The sequence below is a fragment of the Periophthalmus magnuspinnatus genome, chromosome 10, assembly GCF_009829125.3.
Source record: "Periophthalmus magnuspinnatus isolate fPerMag1 chromosome 10, fPerMag1.2.pri, whole genome shotgun sequence".
NCBI lineage: Eukaryota > Metazoa > Chordata > Actinopteri > Gobiiformes > Gobiidae > Periophthalmus > Periophthalmus magnuspinnatus.
The window spans coordinates 10,854,637-10,872,984 of NC_047135.1; the positions used below are offsets into that span (position 1 = coordinate 10,854,637).

The window sequence follows — 18,348 nt, forward strand, 5'->3', positions numbered from 1 at the left end:
TTCATCGCCCTCCCTTATCTCTCTCTCTCTCCTTTCTCTCTCACTCTACTTCTCTTTTGTCCCCTTGACCCCATCCTCTCCTCTCTATACCCCTTCTCCCCATTCCCCTCTTTTGATCTCTTTCTTCTTCTCTCCCTCTCACTCTATCTCTCTCTCCCCTCTCATCTTTTTCTGCACCCCCCATCCACCTCTCTTTCTCCCTCTCTCCTCCTCTCTCCCATCCTGCCCGTCTCTCCCTCCCCCTTCTCCCTCTTTACATTACAGTCCTCACATTACAGCTGTAGTCGATTGCTCCCGGCGTTCGGGCTCTCAGGGCAAAAGTAACAGAAACCAGAGCCGCTGTGTCAGAGCCGAGGAGGATACATGGATTTTCTCGTCTGGACACAAATTAAGTCTGTCTTTATGATGCCAGGTCAGTGGGAATGTGAATATGGATTTTAAAACTAAGGCAAGACTGAAATATACAGGGCCCAATGGGAATCTCTGACTCTATAAGAACTAAATATGTGGGAGTTTTACTCATCATAGGGAAGCAGGAATAACTAAGATGGTAATGTATAACTTCATTTAACTATTCATTTAATGCAAACACTTAAAGGTGCACTATGTAACGTTTCCGTGGGGACCTACATTTCTCCATGGGAATATGTACTGTTATTGTTATTGTTTTGCCACACTGCCACACTATGGCACCAAATTTATCAGTCTGTCCTCCTGAGTCAACATGTTTTTCATTCCTTCTTATTTGCTTACTTGAACTCTTGTGTGTGCATTGGTTTACAGACAAATATCAAATTTAAAAGGATTAAGTATTTTTTCTGCTATCTCTGACTCAATTAAATATTAAACCAGCAAGGCGGGTGCGTATCCATGTTCCCCTGTTCCCCACATTCTATAGACGGGGAAGGTACCGAGGAACATAGGGCCCACTGCCAACAATCTTGCTGCCAATTTCAAAGCAGTTAGTTAGCTGGCTCTGTGTGTTCCTCTGACTAACTAGGGGGTAATAGGGTACTATTATGTTCGGGACAACAGGAGTTAGTTTGAGGCTGGACTACAATGAAACTGCAGAAATGAAAAGGGAGTCTGAAAACTTTCTGAGGCAACTGTCAAAAAAAGCCAAAAAGACACCAAAATGTCCCCGGTGTCCATTATAGAGGACATGTTGTAAAATTATAAATAAAAAATAAATTTACAAAATCTTAGGTCTGTACACATGTGTTCTGAAATGTGATTCTTGTATTAGCTTGTCAGTTCATATTTCAGTCAATTCTTCTGGGCCATAAATAAATGGACATAGCTAACCTGCTAGTCGCTGCAATCCCAATAGGAAGCGCTTATAGGCGTACTTCCGGCTTCATCGACTCAAATTCACTTTACATTGAAGAAATGTCACCCCTCTCTCTGTAACTGCTGCACTGAGCCTCGTCATTTTGGTCTTAAAATGTTTGTATTAACTCGCTCTACATGATCCTGGTATTTTAATTTGCTATTGTGTCCGAGATATGAACATTAATAACAGACAAATGAGGCGTCTTCTTTCCCTGAGGTCGCTCCCACTAGCGTTAGCAATAAGCTTAACTGACAGTGCCTGCTCCCTACTAAACTAGCAATGCAGGCAGTAAGAGGTGTTACCTTCAACAGCCTCGCTCCAGATTGGCTCTTTAGTTGCTATGATACTCGAGTTTGGAGTTACAAATATTCCAAATTCGTCCATATAACTGCTAGCCTTGACGAGCTTCATTTGGCTGGAGCTATGGGTGACATCACACTCACCTGATCCACTTTTTTATACAGTCTATAATCTGGACAAATCATGCTACTGTATTATCTCCCATAAAATATATTACCAATGCAATTCTATCGTACCTGAAATCCTATCCCATTTGAACCAGGGTGAACAACTCAATTAAACAGTTTGAACAGAATCAAAACCAAAAGTGAGAGGATGAATAAATAATAACAAAGGTCTAATTAGTGCTTTCTACAGTTTGGGATTGTTTTGGTGTGTCAGTGGGGATGGACCTGAGCTCACAAATCCTACAAATGAGGTGAATAAAAATAAAGGTGTTAATGATGGGCTTCTGAAGAGAAACTGAACCAACATTTGCATTTGGGTCAGTCAACTCTTTACCCCAAATGGTCTAAACTAGGACTGGATTTCAAGATAATGACCACCTCTAACTGAAATGGTGGGAAAGTCATGAGGAAGCAGTAGTTAAATTAAATATTCCATTGTTTTTCTTGCTAATTATCTAAACAATAAAAAACATTTTATTAGTCTAAAACAGTATGAAAATATCAAATGATAAAATGCCAGATAGTCCCTGTCCATGGTGCTGAATACAGGCCCCTTTTGTCATATGTCCCATGCACCTTCTCTTTTATTAACACCAATACTAATCACCTGGCTGTCACACAAGTTGTCTAAAGTGTATTGCCCAATAGTACAATGGCTGTATGCTGTAATCTAATTTAACTGACAACCTTTGTACTAGTGGGTTAACATGTATACCATCTCTGCTGCCCTTGTTGAATAACACAGTGTATAAAACTCCTCCAGAGTGTTACACATGGTGGACCTCATGGAGAGACTGAGCCAATATTGAGATAGAGACACAGGGAGGACAGCCAGGACCCCTCTCTCCTCTCTATCCTCCTCTCTCCCCGCCTCTCTTCTCCTCTCTCACTCTCTTACATCCCCTCCTCTCTTCTCCTCCTCTTCCCTCTCTCTTTATTTAATACATAAAAGGTTTAATTAAACCCCCCCACCCCCTCCTCAATATTCTGTTTCCATCCTTCCCTCCTGTCCTCTCCTTTCTCTCCCCTCCTCCTCTCTCTCCTTTCTCTCCCTCCTCACTCCATCTTCCTCTACCTTTCTTCTCCCCTCATCTCTCCCCCCTCTCCCCCATCAGACCTCCGTCCCATCCCGCTGTTTGATGTCTTCTCTACCTCTCGTCCGCTGGTGGAGAAATGCAAGATTTATGAAGCTCTATTTTTACCGGTTACTGCAGAGGAAGACACAAAGATGTATGGAGGTGTGGAGAGAGTGAAGGAGAAAGGGAGAGAGGGGGGGATAGATAGAGATAGAGAAAGGGGGGCAGAGAGTGAGAGTGGGAGGCATAGATATAGAGCTAGTGAGAGGAAGAAGGATAGAGAGATATGGACACAGGGAATACAAGAAAGAGGGGTAGAAGGAGGGAGATAGAGGGGGTGAGGGTGAAAAGTGAGGGAGCAAGAGAGACAGGTGCTAAGGAGACATGGATGGGCAGATAGCTTGAGAGAGACAGACAGGGAGAGAGAGAGAGAGACAGAGAGAGGGCAGGGGGCAGGAAGAGAGATATAGAGAAAGGAAGGAAGGGGTCAAGGGTGAAAAGGGAAGTGTGAGAGAGACAGAGAGAGAGAACCCTGAAGGAGTATGGGACCACTGTGCATCGATCAAAACCTGACTGGTGGAAATGAACAGGACTTTGAGCGGAGAGAGAGATGGATATGTGTGAGTGTGATTGAGTGCAGTACTGACTTTAGACAGAAGAGCGCTGTGGGGCTGCTTTGCACTGATAGATCTTCCTCACTGTAACGCCTCTGACAGACCAGACAGGGCTCAGATGATGAACAGGTCTGTGGTCTAGACTTTGGGCTTGGGGATTTGTTATATGAAGAAATAGTTGGACCTCCGTAACCTAGAAACCTACAAACGGGAACTACAGGAACCTTCCAGAAGGATTGCTTTGTGGCCACATTTAAAGGTCTGGAGATTTGGAGATTTATTTCTTTGCCTGGAATGTTCCACAATATAGTATTAAATGTGTCAATCTCCACAGAGACAAACGAATGGCACCACCAGGCAAAGTTACAGATCAGATCTGTGGAGAAGTGGGCTCGCTAACTTCAGCAGTCACTAATTGAAATTGAGTGTATATAAGATCCATTCCTCCAGAACTAAATCTAATCATCTAGTGCATCTAGTGCAGTTAGATACCTATAAATCATACACTACTATCCAGTTTTAGTTATTCAATACAATACGTATAATTCAGAAATAGATATTCCACACAAGGCAGTAACATCTCCATGGTTACAAAAAGGTGGTAGACCCCTGATGAGAAATGTTACATACATCGTCTTTAAATGATTCAAAAATCTGATTTTTGTTGTATAGATTAAACTGAGGTGTATTTCTTGACACTAAAAGCCATCTAAATATTGTTATTTGTCCACTGCTTTCTGATTAATAAAATCAGTTTGCTTCCATGTTTTGTCCAGAACAAATTGCATGTACTTAAAACAAACAAGATTAATAACTCAGATATTAACTTTTATAATTATCAAACCAGCTGTCAAAACAAAGCAACCTTTCCTATGCAGTAATACAGTTACACTATTACACTATTTTCTCTGACGGGTCTGACTGGAAAAATTTAGTTTCAAGCACCACTTGAAATGTGAACTGACAAATTCGAGCCTCCTCCAGCAGCTGTAGAAAGCAGATCCTGGCTCAGTAAACACATGCTGAAGGATAAGTGGTTCAGTGTGAGGTGCTGAGTGTACAATGTGTAGTCACAGGGGAGTGGTCACTCACACCTTTGGACTTTTACTGAAATGGGTTTGGGTTAGGGGTTAAGGGGGGTGGGAGGGGGGTATCTGTCAAAGGGGGAGAGAGGGGAGAGAGGGGAGAGGGGGGAGAGGGGGGAGAGGGAGGAAGGGTCAGGTAAGGGACAGGCTCAGAGCTGCCCTGGACCTTACACTATCACAGTAACAACAGCACAAAGAGGCTGCTGATAATACTGTTTACAATATCATCACTTACTAGAAACAAGAGGTAATGGCTTACACAAAGAACTTTACTAGCCTGGCTCTCAAGTCCCTCCTACTTTCTATTCAAATGCAGGAAAATCTGCATTCCAAGTCCAAGCTTGGGACAATCCAATCACAATGCTTCTTGTAGTGTAATGGATTTATACAGCTCCTTTCAAAACACCCAAAGCACTTTGCATTGCTTTATTTATTCACTCCACATTGGTAAACTGAAGCCACAGCTCCCCTTTGGCAGACTGACAGAAGTGAGGGCAATCTGAATCAAATCAATCGACCACCACCAACACTAATGCACACACCACTTTCATATAGGCAAGTGTCTTGCTTGAGGACACAACGACAGAACTTGGTCTGATCGGGAATCGATTCTTCAACCTTCAGGTTGGGGGGCCACTGCTTTAACCCCTGAGCCACTGTCACCACATTTTGTGATGCACATCCCTCAAATGCAGGAAAAATGTATGATGAAATATGTTAAAATCATATTCTTGTGGGATTTGTGACTCACCCAAAGCAAAGCACAACCCCCAAAAATATGTATAAGCAATACATAAAACCCTCTCAGTTGCGTATCTGCTGTGCTCTCTGTATTCTGTCATTAAACGTCAGACTGCTGTGTATTCTGTGTACTGTGTGTTCTCTGAAGCCAAAGGGTGATACTGATGCAACTGAGCAGACTCACTGTGAAACAGGTTTGGACCTCATCCACAGAACCTGTTCTGTGTGTGACCTGTGAGAAAAACACCCTCTACACCTGCACAAAGTCACTGAGGTTAGACGGAGAGATAATACTCTACAAACAACTGAAATCATTAATATATGTAAGTGTTTAAAGGTGCTCTTTATACATTTTTGGTCAAAGGTGTGGCACTTGCTTGTCTCCATGGAGATGTCATAGTTTTTTCTGGAAAGTTCCACAGTATGCCTTAAAGAGGAGACAACTGGCACCACCGGGTCAAGATCCAGGTTAGATCTGGTTCGCTCACTGTCAGAATGCATACTTTTCATGATTTAATAACACCTTTAATTGAATAAATGAAAGATTTAAACATAATGCCATACAGCTGACCATTACAGACAAAGCAAGAGCATCTCCATGGTAACTAAAATAGCTGACTCTCCACTTGAACAGTTACATAGTGTTCCTTTAAATCTAAATGTCTTACATTAGTATTGAGCTAGCGATGGACTTTGGGTTCATGTCACTTGCTGGAACTAAATTAATGCGTGGGGAAACAATAATTGTGTCCTTTCAGGTTGTTTTCACACTGCCACTTGCTAGGTTGATGTAAAAGAGCATTCACTCTGAGAGTGGTGCGCAAGGGCTGCTGTGAACCCAACAGTCACATTCTGATTCACATTAAAAGCCCGCTCCAAGAGTGCTTGAGACGGGTGGTCTCAGAGCGGCTCCACTCTCTCTAGTGTGCACATGAATGACTTAGGCAGCACTAAAAGGGTTCGGATCATGTATATTTGTATGAGTGGGCGATGTAGAGCTGCTGTTTGACACCAGTGCCGATAGTTCTCATGAAGTTTTTAGCCACAGGTGAAAGACAAGACCACTCTGTCTGCTTGAAGTGCGCTGTCCACAGATTTCAAACTACTAAACTGGCATTTGTTAAGCTATAAGTGTTTATACTACTAAAAAAAATCCTTTGCAAAACATGGGTTCCTAATGTAATTGGGTTTACCTTTCCACATATCTCACTTGTAACTTGGCCTGGTGGTGTCACCTGCTTATCTGGAGAAAGATACATTTATTGACAAACTGTGGAACATTTCAGGCAAAGCAATAAAATCATCATGGAGAAAAGTACATATGTAAAATGAACATGAGATATTTAAATCTTAGTGGATAAAAAAATACAATTAAATACACTTAAACACAAATGCATAGTCAATTTTGAGGTAGCTAACCACTGACGTCTTCTGGGCCATAACTAATTCAGTCATATATAACTTTTGACTGAAGAAAAAAACAAGAAACCGAAAACCAAAGCTGATCCTCCCTGAGTCTGTTTCTTGGTTTTACTGTCTGAGTCGCACTGGGAGTAAGAGGGGTTAAAACTGTTATTAAATTAAAGATGCAGTTTGGAGGCTGGTTACACAGGGATCAGAGCAGGTCTACAGCAGCTGTAAGAACTCTGGCCAGAAACAATTGTAATTTTAATGAGGACTTCACCCGACCTCACATCATAGCAGACTTATCAGAGAAGAAGCGTTTACATCAGACAGAGCCAATTATAATCATGTCAGTGTGCTAACTCTTTTCTCTATGCTAGCACTATTTTGCTGTTTCACAGTATGCTTAAAGGAGCACTGTGCAACTTTTCTAGTGAAGGATATGCCACCTGCTGGTCTCCATGGAGATGGCTGGAATGTTCCACAGTATGGTCATACATGTGGTCACATTTTTGTACAGCACTTTTCCACCTTCAAGGCACTCAAAGCACTTAAAGTATGTAATTAAACTTACCTAACATGCATTCATTCAAATACAGGTGCTTTTATTGCTGAAAAATGTCTTAATGTAAGTGGGGTCACAGATTTGACCTATAACTTAGCTTAGCTGTGTCACCCGCTTGTTTCCATTGAGATATATATGTTTTATTCTATACTGTGGAATATTTCCACAGACAACAGTGCATCTTTTGTTCACTTAGAAAGTGACAGATTTTTAAAACTTGGCAAGGCACTGAGGCAAATAATTGCCTCAGTGCCTTGAAACCATTTTGCTCTGATGCAATAGGCCTAACTATTAGATGTGATTAGACGAAATGAGACATAAATTTCTCATTATTCCCCACAGACACAAATGTTGCAAAACTGTTTTTTTTTCTTTTATATTTCCTAATATTGCAATCAAATAAGTCTAATTCAGTCAGAGACAGTTACATTTAAAAAAAAATCTCAAATAAGTCTCTTCAGTCTCACAGTATCTGGGCCTCAGACATTTATCCTGAATGATACCCCTTTCAGTGCAGCCCTGTGGATGAGGGCTTAGCATTCCTGCTTCACAACAAGAAGGTCCGGGGTTCTAGATGGGCTCTTTAGATGCATGTGAAGTTTACATGTTCTTTCTGTGTAAAACATCTATAATAGGGAAATTGTCCAGCTAACTATGAACCACAAGATCTGGAATATTTATTGAACATACATCATGTGTATGTTAAATAACTGTAGAATTTTAATGTGTATTTTTCTTTTCTTAGTTTTCAGTTAGAAAGAATAGTGAACATTATACAATGTACTGGTGCACTTTATGTATTCTGGTGAAGTTTCATATGTATATATACTGTCTGGCCGGAAAAAAAAAGTCGCCACCCGGATTTAACTAAGCAAATAGGTTGGGGTTGCTGCAGTTGGTCAGGTCTAGGTTAAGCAACAGTCTGTGCTCAAAGAATGAGGTCAGTTGACTACCTGAATACACTGAATGACCAGGTTATTCCATCAATGGATTTTTTCTTCCCTGATGGCACGGGTATATTCCAAGATGACAATGCCTGGATTCATGGGGCTCAAATTGTGAAAGAGTGGTTCAGGGAGCATGAACAGCATTTTCACACATGGATTGTCCACCACAGTCCAGACCTTAACCCCATTGAGAATCTTTGGGATGTGCTCGAAAAGGCTTTGTGCAGTGGTCAGACTCTACCATCATCGATGCAAGATCTTGGTGAAAAATTAATGCAACACTAGATGGAAATAAATCCTGTGACACTGCAGAATTGAAACAATGCCACAGCGAATGTGTGCCATAATCAAACCTAAAGGCGGTCCAACGAAATATTAGAGTGTGTGATCTTTTTTTTGGTAGTGCCTTTTTCTGGCCAGGCAGTGTATACACACACACACAAATATATGCAAATATACACATATACACAAAGGCTTTCCACAGACACAACAGAGACAAGCACAATGATAGACCCTCCACCTGGACCTTTAAAGTGGATCTAAGCACTTTCTTTTGCTTTTGAACTGCATATGGTGTTTTAATTGCACTGTTTACTGTTCCTGGTCCTTGTTGGCAATTTGAGTGCAACGTAGTTACATTTGCAGCACTGTGTTCAAAACCTGAGTGTGTGCAACTTCTAGTGGTTACTGCAATTTTAAGTACTATGTGACATATTACCAGACTGCTTTCATTATAAACACCTGGATGCAGAGGCGGAGTTTGAAATGTGGATACCTGATAGACCAATCACACTGTTACTCATATGTCTAAACTCCACCCCTCCTCCCCCATCAGTTATTTTCTTTAGATATTTCCCAGCTCAGAAGCTCTTCTCAGAATATGGTTAGCTGATTAGTCACACTTTAATAGTAGATAGGTGTAACAATAGTTAACAAACTCACCAGTGTAGTGATCCTGGTCTTGGCGTTGACCACATGTTTCAGAGACAGTTTGATGATGGAGGGCAGCCTCAGCACCACACCCTCCATGTCCTGTTCCCCTCTCATACCCCCCGCCAACCTCCCCAGGCCCTCCACGTATGTCCTCCAATGGGGTTGCACCTCCACAGCGCCCCCTAGGCAGCCCTGCATCACTGCCTGGCACAGTCCCTTACAGGCTACGGGCTCCAGTTGCCCTTGGCAGTGGGGGCAGTACCAGAGCCGGAGCAGGGAGCGCGTGCAGTCCCTCCCTGGGCGCAGGTGGTCCGTAGTATTGACCACTTCAATGCCAAGGTTTAGCGCTTGGAGGAAAACTCGAGTGGCCAGGAGAGAGCGCGACAGACGGGTCATTAGGAGTTTGGGATAAGGTCCAAAAGCTCCAGAATCTTTCCAGGCCCCCCTCAGACATTCCTCGGACACAGAGGAGGGTGTGGGGCCGCCCAAAAGCCTCCGATAAGCCAAAGGGAAGAGACGACCGTACAGGACGTTGACCATGTGGTTGACAGACGAGTCCGAGCCCAGGATGTACAGGGACATGTCCATATAGAGCTGTCCCACCAGGCTGTGCACCCCACTGCCCAGAGCAGGAAACTCCGCCCTCAGCAGGGAGAGGGTGGAATTGCGGCCGTGACGGAGGACAAGGTCAAACGCCTCTGTGGAGAAAAGAGAGGGAGAGAGTAAAGTGAGGGGTGAATCAAAGTTTTTGATGTGGTTCTTGGCAGTAATGTCCTGTTTCCAATATATTAATCTGAATTCTATATAAAAAATCCAGTTTAATTATGAATCCAGTTTAATTTCTTTAGTTGTTAAATTGACTATTTTTTGACTATTCGGAGAAAACCTGTACCAAACAAAGACCATTCTTACAGCCTAGTTACTCATTTGAGAGGCACTACTGCAATACCTTTGCTACAAGTACAATAACAATGTTTATTTATTTATTGGTTTATTTGACAGGGACAGTGTACATTAATAGCATTGCTGCAAATGCACCAGAATTAGCCAAAAGGCTATTTTTCATCTGTTGTCCCTGGACAGATGGCAGACCTGTCTCCCTAAAAACAAGAGTAAAATATTATAAAGTGAAAATTACAATATAGTATAGAAAAAACACTAAAAACAGATATAACAAACACTGTAAACAAAAGTGTTCAGAAAGGACAAACAAAACACAGGCATTATACAGACAGTCCACAGCCATTCCACAACATCCAACTCAAGAGAAAACACAAGTGCTTGTCTGGTTAGTCAGGGGGGAGTCATTAGTAATGATAATGCAGACATGTTTGATGTGTTATGAACCAGTTTTTTAAATGTTTTTTGAACAGAATATAGGTGCTTATTTCTCGGATGTTCTGAGGGGCCGAGTTCCAGTCCTGTGCAGCTGTAACTAAGAAGGCACTCTGACTGAAGACACTTCTCCTCAGAGGAACGATACAGTCTCCTCGGGCAGACCCTCGTGTGACCTTCTGAGAGCTGGTTCTTGTGTTCACAAACTGATTGAGTGGAGGGGATGACAGACCATTAATGATTTTATATATTAGACAGAGGTTTGAATACTTGATGACATTCTCCCAACTTAACAGTTTATGCTTCTGTAAAATGGTGCAATGATGATGTCTTGAAGGTTTTTTAACAATGTGAACAATGTGAAAATAAAAGATAAGAAAAAAGAAAGGAGAGAGAAAAAATGGAGAGTGGGAGAAGATGGGGAAAAAGAGAGGAAGAGAGAAAAGGAGGAGAGTGAGAGAGACTAGACAGAGAGGGAGACAGAGAGAGGGAGGAACAAAGGAGAGCGTGGGACGTCTGGCGGCATTGTCACATCGCTCAGAGGAGAACGCACCAAATTGAATATTTCATGTTTTTGAATGTTTTCTTTTTGTCGTCATGGTGATTATTAAAAAACTTGTATCATCAGCTCCTGCTCTGTGTAAGACACTCAGAAATACTGTCTCAAATTGGCCTCTAGTAACTTTGATTTTCTTTAAGGCAGTCAAGTCAATTCTGGATTACAAGGTACATTTACTGAACACAACAATGATGCAAGCACCTGTGTTGATCATTTGCTTTTCATCTTAAACAGTTCATGTTGCACTCTTTTCTAATCTATGCTATAATATTGTTTCTTCATCATAGACATACCTGGGGTTGTGTTTTGTTTCATTCACACAAGTTTAACACACGCGGGTATGTTTTCGATGAGGTAACAACATTATAACATGTCTTACAGCTCACAAGAGTCAAGAGTTAGTTTTATGTAATATAGGACCTTTAATATGTGGCCTTGTCGATATACATTCTTCTCAGATCTTGGAAGCTACAAGGGTTGTTCCTGGTAGTAAAAATGGAAGACCACTGGGAATACCACGCACCACAGACTCTGCATACTGCGGTAAGGCAAGACACTTGACCCTCCTTGCCTACGGGACCAAAATGAGCCTCAGTATACTCTAGTCTGTCCAGGGCTGTGTTACTGAACCCACCAGGGAATAGGCCTGTCACGATTACACATTTTGAAGCATGATATATTGCTACAGAGAAATATTGCTATAAACGATGATACTGAAAGTACTTTACAGCTCAACTCTTACCTTATTACATAAAAATAGCAAAAACCTTATCGCTATTGCAAAGAAATTGATGCACGGTAAATATTGAGCCCCAAATATATTGTTCTAGCTCTCATGTATTGAATGTTATGTCAATATAGCAATTATCTTGACAGGCCTAGCAGGGAGCCAAGAGGAAACCGCAGAGAAGAAGAAAGACATTTATAAACATATCTGCCACTGAAGGTTAGAAGAAGCACTAGACTGGTGAACTGGTCTGCACATTAACACACATTAGTCCCTCAATAAGATTTGCCAAGTCAAAGCCCACTTAAAATAAGAAAATTATCTTGTTACAATGGATAAAATGTACTTAGGATTAAGATTCTAGCAATTTTAATTTGAACTTTTTTAAATACACATTTTTATTTAATTTCATAATGTGACAATTGTAATGTAATGTAATGTAAACAAAGGAATATCTAATGGCTGTCATAGATGAAACAGATCCTCAGTTGGACAGCTACCGATAATGAGAAAAATCACATTAATAGGACAACACTGGACCTTTAGCTTACGAATTAAAGTATGTGATTAAAAAGTCAAGAAAAAACAATATTTGGTTTATGCTGCAGATATAATGAGCATGTCGTCTGTTTTATGTGCTCTCTGCTCATTTCATTCCGTCACGCTCCTCAGAAATCAAATGGTGCTTTTCAGAGTTTGTGAACGTAGGGTACTTGTCAGAAAAAAATCATATTATTTTATTTCTATCATTGTGACATTACAGAATTAAATGGTCAATGTGAGATGTACAGAAATGAAGATGTGGAAAATTTCTGTCTCCATAGAGACAAGTTGCTACAGGTCAGATCTGTGGAGAGGCAACCTCGATCACTTTGTGTCATGATTCCTGTTCTACCTCCCTGGCCGTGTGTCAATTCGCCAAATGCACCTTTTGAAGGGACCCTTCGAGGTACTCCTCAAAGTGTGGTTTCAAGCTTCCGGTCAAGAGTGTGTCCTCCTCAGTGTAGCCGCAATCTTGCTGAAGTGGGACAGGCCTAAACCAGGGACCGCACTTCCACCGCTGTCTTTAAACGTACGATACGTACATTACGTACATTATTTTTAATGATTTATTATTTAATAGAAGAAAAGTCAAGATGTCGTCGTCACATGTTTTTCTTTTTGTTTAGATTGAATATCAATAGGCAAATATATGTTTCAAGGTGATTTTTTTCTCAGTTGTAGCTACTTCATAACTTTAACAAAATATACCTTGTGAAAACGTAATAACAGAGACAGAGGTAACAATACAATTTTTACGTTCATAGTCTATAAACCAGAGAACACTGATTAGTTGTACATATAGTGGGATATTGCAGTTTAACATTCGGTATTTTGGCCAGTTGCTACACCACATTAATAACAGTAGAGGGCACTGTTTCCCTTCTATGCCGTGCCAGTTCTTTTCATATTATTATTGTAAAGTATTTTTCTAGCAGTGCAGCGCTACATCAAACTAGTATCTTGACTTACTAACACTAAGGTAAATGAAACGTGCCCACGAGGGGTGCAGACGTATGGAATGTATCGGAACACATGAAGATTTTGTGCACGTCTCAGGACTCTCTTCTATCCTTTCTGGAGAGTCCGTTGCTTCATTGTTCACATTACCTGTGTGGAACTCATTAAACCTTCTGACTTTATGTTTCAGTCTCTTGGTCTTTGACGCTTACAATAGAAACGAACATTCTTACATTATTCTTATTGCAATAATAATTTCTAATGATAATAATGTCTTCTTATTGTCTAGCAATAACTGCACATTCCTTTATTCCACATAACTCCCCTCCTTTTTTTTTTTTTTTAAACTTTATTTATAAAGATTTTTGTTTTAAACAAAGAAGCATTATGACAACAGTCATACATGAACACAGCATAGAACCCAACCCTCCCACACAGAAAACCCCAAAAGTCACACAAAGACAAAATAAAACTAAACAGGAAGCAAGTGAAAGTAAAATAAGGAGTAAAAAAAAACCAAACAAACAAAAAAACAAAAACAAACAAACAAACAATAAAAAGAAACAAAGTAGGTTTATAGTAATAACATGAATTCGACACATCCCCAGCTGTAAAACAAAAGAGCTACAATGTAATGTGAAACTATAATAACAAAGGGCTTGTATCAAATTATTATATCCAATTTTTCTTTTACATATTTAAGAAAGGGTTGCCAGATTTCAAAAAACCTATTGGAGTGTCCATTAAGGGTATGTCTGATCTTTTCCATTTTCATAAAATATAGTATGTCTTTAATCCACTGTGAATGCGATGGAGGCAATGCATTTTTCCAGTTTAATAAGACTAGTCTACGAGCGAGGAGTGTACAGTAGGCCACAAAGTCTTGTTGGTATTTAGTCAGGTGATAAGGATTCAACATGACTCCAAAGAGAGCTGTCACTGGATGAAGGTCTAAGGGAAGCCTTAAAGTGCCTGACAACGTCTTAAACACTTGAGTCCAGAAGGGGACCAGTTTGGTACAGCTCCAGAGGGTGTGAAAGTATGTACCTTCTGTTATTTTACACCGGTCACAAGTTGGATCGGTGTTGGGGAACCTCCTCGCTAGTTTGTCTTTTGACCAATGGGCTCGATGTACTATTTTACATTGTAACAGGCCATGCCTGGCGCAGATTGATGAAGTGTGGACCCGTTTCAGAATTTTGTCCCAATCTTCAGCTGGCAAGTCTCCTCCCAAATCCTGTTGCCATCTGTTTTTAATAATATCCAGAGATGTAGTATGCAAGGAGGATAACATGTTGTAAAGAATTGATATCATCCCTTTAAAAGTCTTGAAAGTTGTCAACAAATTATCAATGTCCAGTTGAGGAGGAAAGATGGGGAATAGGGTGTACTGCTTCCTAACAAAGTCGCGGATCTGTAGATAGCGGAAAAAATGTGTGCGTGGGATATCAAAATCATCACACAGTTGTTGGAATGAAATAAATTGTCCATTTTTAAAAAGACACTGGAGAGTTTTGAGTCCCTTATTCTGCCAGATTAAAAAAGCATTGCTCTCAAGAGAGGGGGGGAACATATGATTCGCATGAATAGGGGCTTGAAATGAGAGGGAGTGCCACCCATGACGTTTCGTAAGCTGTTTCCAAATTTTAAGTGTGGCAGACACCTGTTTATTCTTTGTGAAGCGATAGGAGTCAGCAGAAAGTGAGGAGTACACCAGGGCAGCTAGCGAGGTTGGACTGCATGATCGTGCTTCCAAAATACACCACGAGGGGGCGTCGGTGCCTGGATCTTCATATAACCAATGAACAATTGGACGGATGTTCGCTGCCCAGTAATACACCTGGAAATTTGGAAGGGCCATACCACCTAGTTCTTTTGGTCGTTGAAGATAGACTTTACTCACGCGTGGTGGCTTTTGATCCCAAATAAAGCCAGAGATGACGTTATCCAATTTTTTGAAGAAAGAGGTGGGGATAAAGATTGGGATACACTGAAAAAAATAGCTAAAGCTGGGGAGTACATTCATCTTGATGGTGTTTATTTTACCAGCAATTGAAAGATTTAGAGAAGACCAGCGCTTTATGTTTTCTTCCAGGTCATTAATCAGAGGGAGAAAATTTTCTTTAAAAAGATTATCGGCCTTGTTTGTTATGCGGACACCAAGATAAGTGAACTTGTCTCTGGTAACCTTAAAGGGTAACTGATCCAGAGGGTATGTCTGAGCCTTAGAGTTAACAGGGAAAACTTCGCTCTTCTGAATATTTATTTTATATCCTGAGATACTGCCAAATGCATCGAGAGTTGAAAGGACAGCAGGGATTGAAGTATTCAGATCCGAGATGTACAAGATCATATCGTCTGCATATAAAGATACTTTTTGTTCGAGACCTTCCCGAAATATGCCTCTTATTGCCGTATTTTTTCTAATCGCAATTGCCAGAGGCTCTAGAGCCAGGGCAAACAATAGGGGTGAGAGGGGACACCCTTGTCTTGACCCACGCGAGATGGGGAATGCTTCAGAGTATAACCCATTTGTGCAAACCGATGCTAAGGGAGTGGTGTAGAGTAGTTTAATCCAATTTATAAAATGAGGGCCAAAGTTGAATTTTGTCATTGAGTAAAGAAGGTAATCCCATTCAAGCCTGTCAAAAGCTTTTTCAGCATCCATCAGCAGTAGTAATTCTGGGGTTGAGGAACTGGGTGGGCCATAAATAATGTTGAATAATCTGCGAATATTGAAAAAAGAGTATCTGTTTCTTATAAATCCTGTTTGGTCAGCAGAGACTAGGTGTGGTAGAACATGTTCTAAGCGTAAGGCCAAGACCTTAGCTAAAATTTTAACGTCAACGTTCAGTAGCGATATGGGGCGGTAGGATGCACATTTTGTTGGATCCTTACCCTTTTTTGCAATGAGAGATATAGATGCCATTCTTAATGTCTGGGGAAGAATACCCACATCAAGAGACTCATTGTACATGTTCAAGAGGTGTGGAATTAATTGATGGGAAAACTTTTTTAAAAATTCAGGTGGAAACCCATCTGGTCCAGGACTCTTACCAGACTGTAAGGACTTAATGGCAATTCCCAATTCCTCAGCTGTTATTGGAGCTTCAAGATTATTTTGAGATTCTTCACTGAGTTGGGGTAGATTTAAATGGGAGAAAAAACAGTCAAAGTCAGGCTGCGTATCATGCTCAGAGGTGTAGAGAGACAAGTAAAAATCCTTAAAACTGTCATTTATTTTTTTGACATCATGTGTAGAACCTTGTGGTGTATCAATTTTAGTAATGAGCCTTGAGGCTGAAGTCTGTTTCAGTTGATGAGCAAGTATCCTGCTTGCTTTATCTCCAAATTCGTAGTAAAGATGGCGGGACTTAATTAAATTTTTTTCAGCCTCAGTGGACAACAGGATATCCATCTTGTTTTTTGTGAGGAGCAGCTCTTTCAACAAATCAGGTGTAGGGGCAGAAGCAAATGTTGCTTGGAGTTGTGAGATACGATTAATCATATCTGATCTTTCTTTGTTAGCCTCTCTATTTTTATGAGCCCTGTACGAAATTATTTGTCCCCTGACGAAAGCTTTGAGGGCCTCCCATAATGTTCCGTATGAAATTTCAGTGGATGCATTTGTTTCAAAATATAAATCAATCTGAGAGGCAATGTATTGGACATCCTCATCCTGGGACAAGGCAGTTATGCCAAGCCTCCATGGTGGTCTCGGAGCTTGGAATGCAAGTCTGAAGGTAGCAGTGAGAGGTGAGTGGTCAGAAATAATAATGGCATTATATGAGCAAGTCTCTACTGATTGGAGCAGCCTACTATCAACAAGAAAATAATCAATCCGAGAAAATGTTTGATGCACTGGCGAGAAAAATGAGTATGCTCGTCCAGTTGGGTTGAGACTTCGCCATAAATCTATCATACTATAGTCATTTATAAATGCATTGATTACATGTGCAGATCTAGTTAATTTGGATGCAGATGAGGAAGATCTATCCAATAACGGGTTGAGACAGCAATTAAAGTCGCCGCCCAAAACCAGGCGATGAGTGTCTAAGTTTGGCAAATTATAAAGAAAATCTGAAAAGAATTTGTCACTGTCCCAATTTGGTGCATATATATTTGCCAAAATTAATGGTATATTTGCAATATGGCCTGTAACAACTATGTAACGACCTCCAGAGTCTGCAATGACATCTGAAATGCTGTAAATTGTAATGATTTGTGAATCAGAATGGCTGTGCCTCTGGCTCTTCCATTGAAAAGAGAGTGATAAGATTGACCAACCCAGCTTCTGCGAATCTTCATATGGTCAGATTTTTTAAAATTAGTTTCTTGTAGATAGGCAACCTTGACCCCTAGACTAGCAAGATGAGAAAGAACCTTATTGATCTTTGATGGCTTTCCTAACCCCCTGACATTCCAGCTCGCAAATGTTACACTAGAACCAATAGATGATGACATATAAGTATTTTAAACTAAAAGTGGTGACACCACGGCATTTAACGTGCCAAGATCGGCCCGAAGCACGTAAATCAGAGTTCCAATATAAATAAAGCATGTGAAGAGAAACATCGGAATGAGAACAGACTGAGATAAACCCAAAAACAGGAAGGAAGTAAAAATAAAAATGAAAGTAACAGTAACGATAACCCCCACCCCCCACCCCTGCACCCCCCCAACATAGGTGCACGACAGATTCTATCAAACTCCCCGCCTGTTCACTCAGAACCAAAACGACCACTAAACAAGCGCAAGCTCAGGTCATTACAGAATTAACAAAACTGTCTTAGGAAAAAATAAAACAGGTTACTAGCCAGTACATCCAGTGAATAGATCTCCTAAAGAGCGGTATATTTTACAGCAAAGGAACTAATATGGAACATAAAAAACAAACAAACAAAAAGAACATACCTGTTCTTCGTAACAATGTCCCGTCACATCCCTGACCTCACAAGAAAAAAATAAAAACAATAGGAGTGTCCCAGATAATAACTGCAGAGGTCTAATGCATACGTTGACGCCGATGGGTCCCGTTACTCAGCTCCAGTGTCCTCCAATT

The 18,348-nt window shown here is 40.8% G+C and overlaps 1 protein-coding gene across 1 annotated transcript in view; it reads right to left on the reverse strand.

Annotated features, from left to right (window-relative positions):
* gpc3 (glypican 3) overlaps positions 1-18,348 on the reverse strand; it is a 279,747-nt gene that overhangs the window by 105,915 nt on the left and 155,484 nt on the right. The window contains exon 3 of the mRNA XM_055225093.1: positions 9,175-9,863. Coding sequence (XP_055081068.1) covers positions 9,175-9,863 — 689 coding nt within the window. The remainder of the gene's footprint in view (positions 1-9,174; positions 9,864-18,348) is intronic.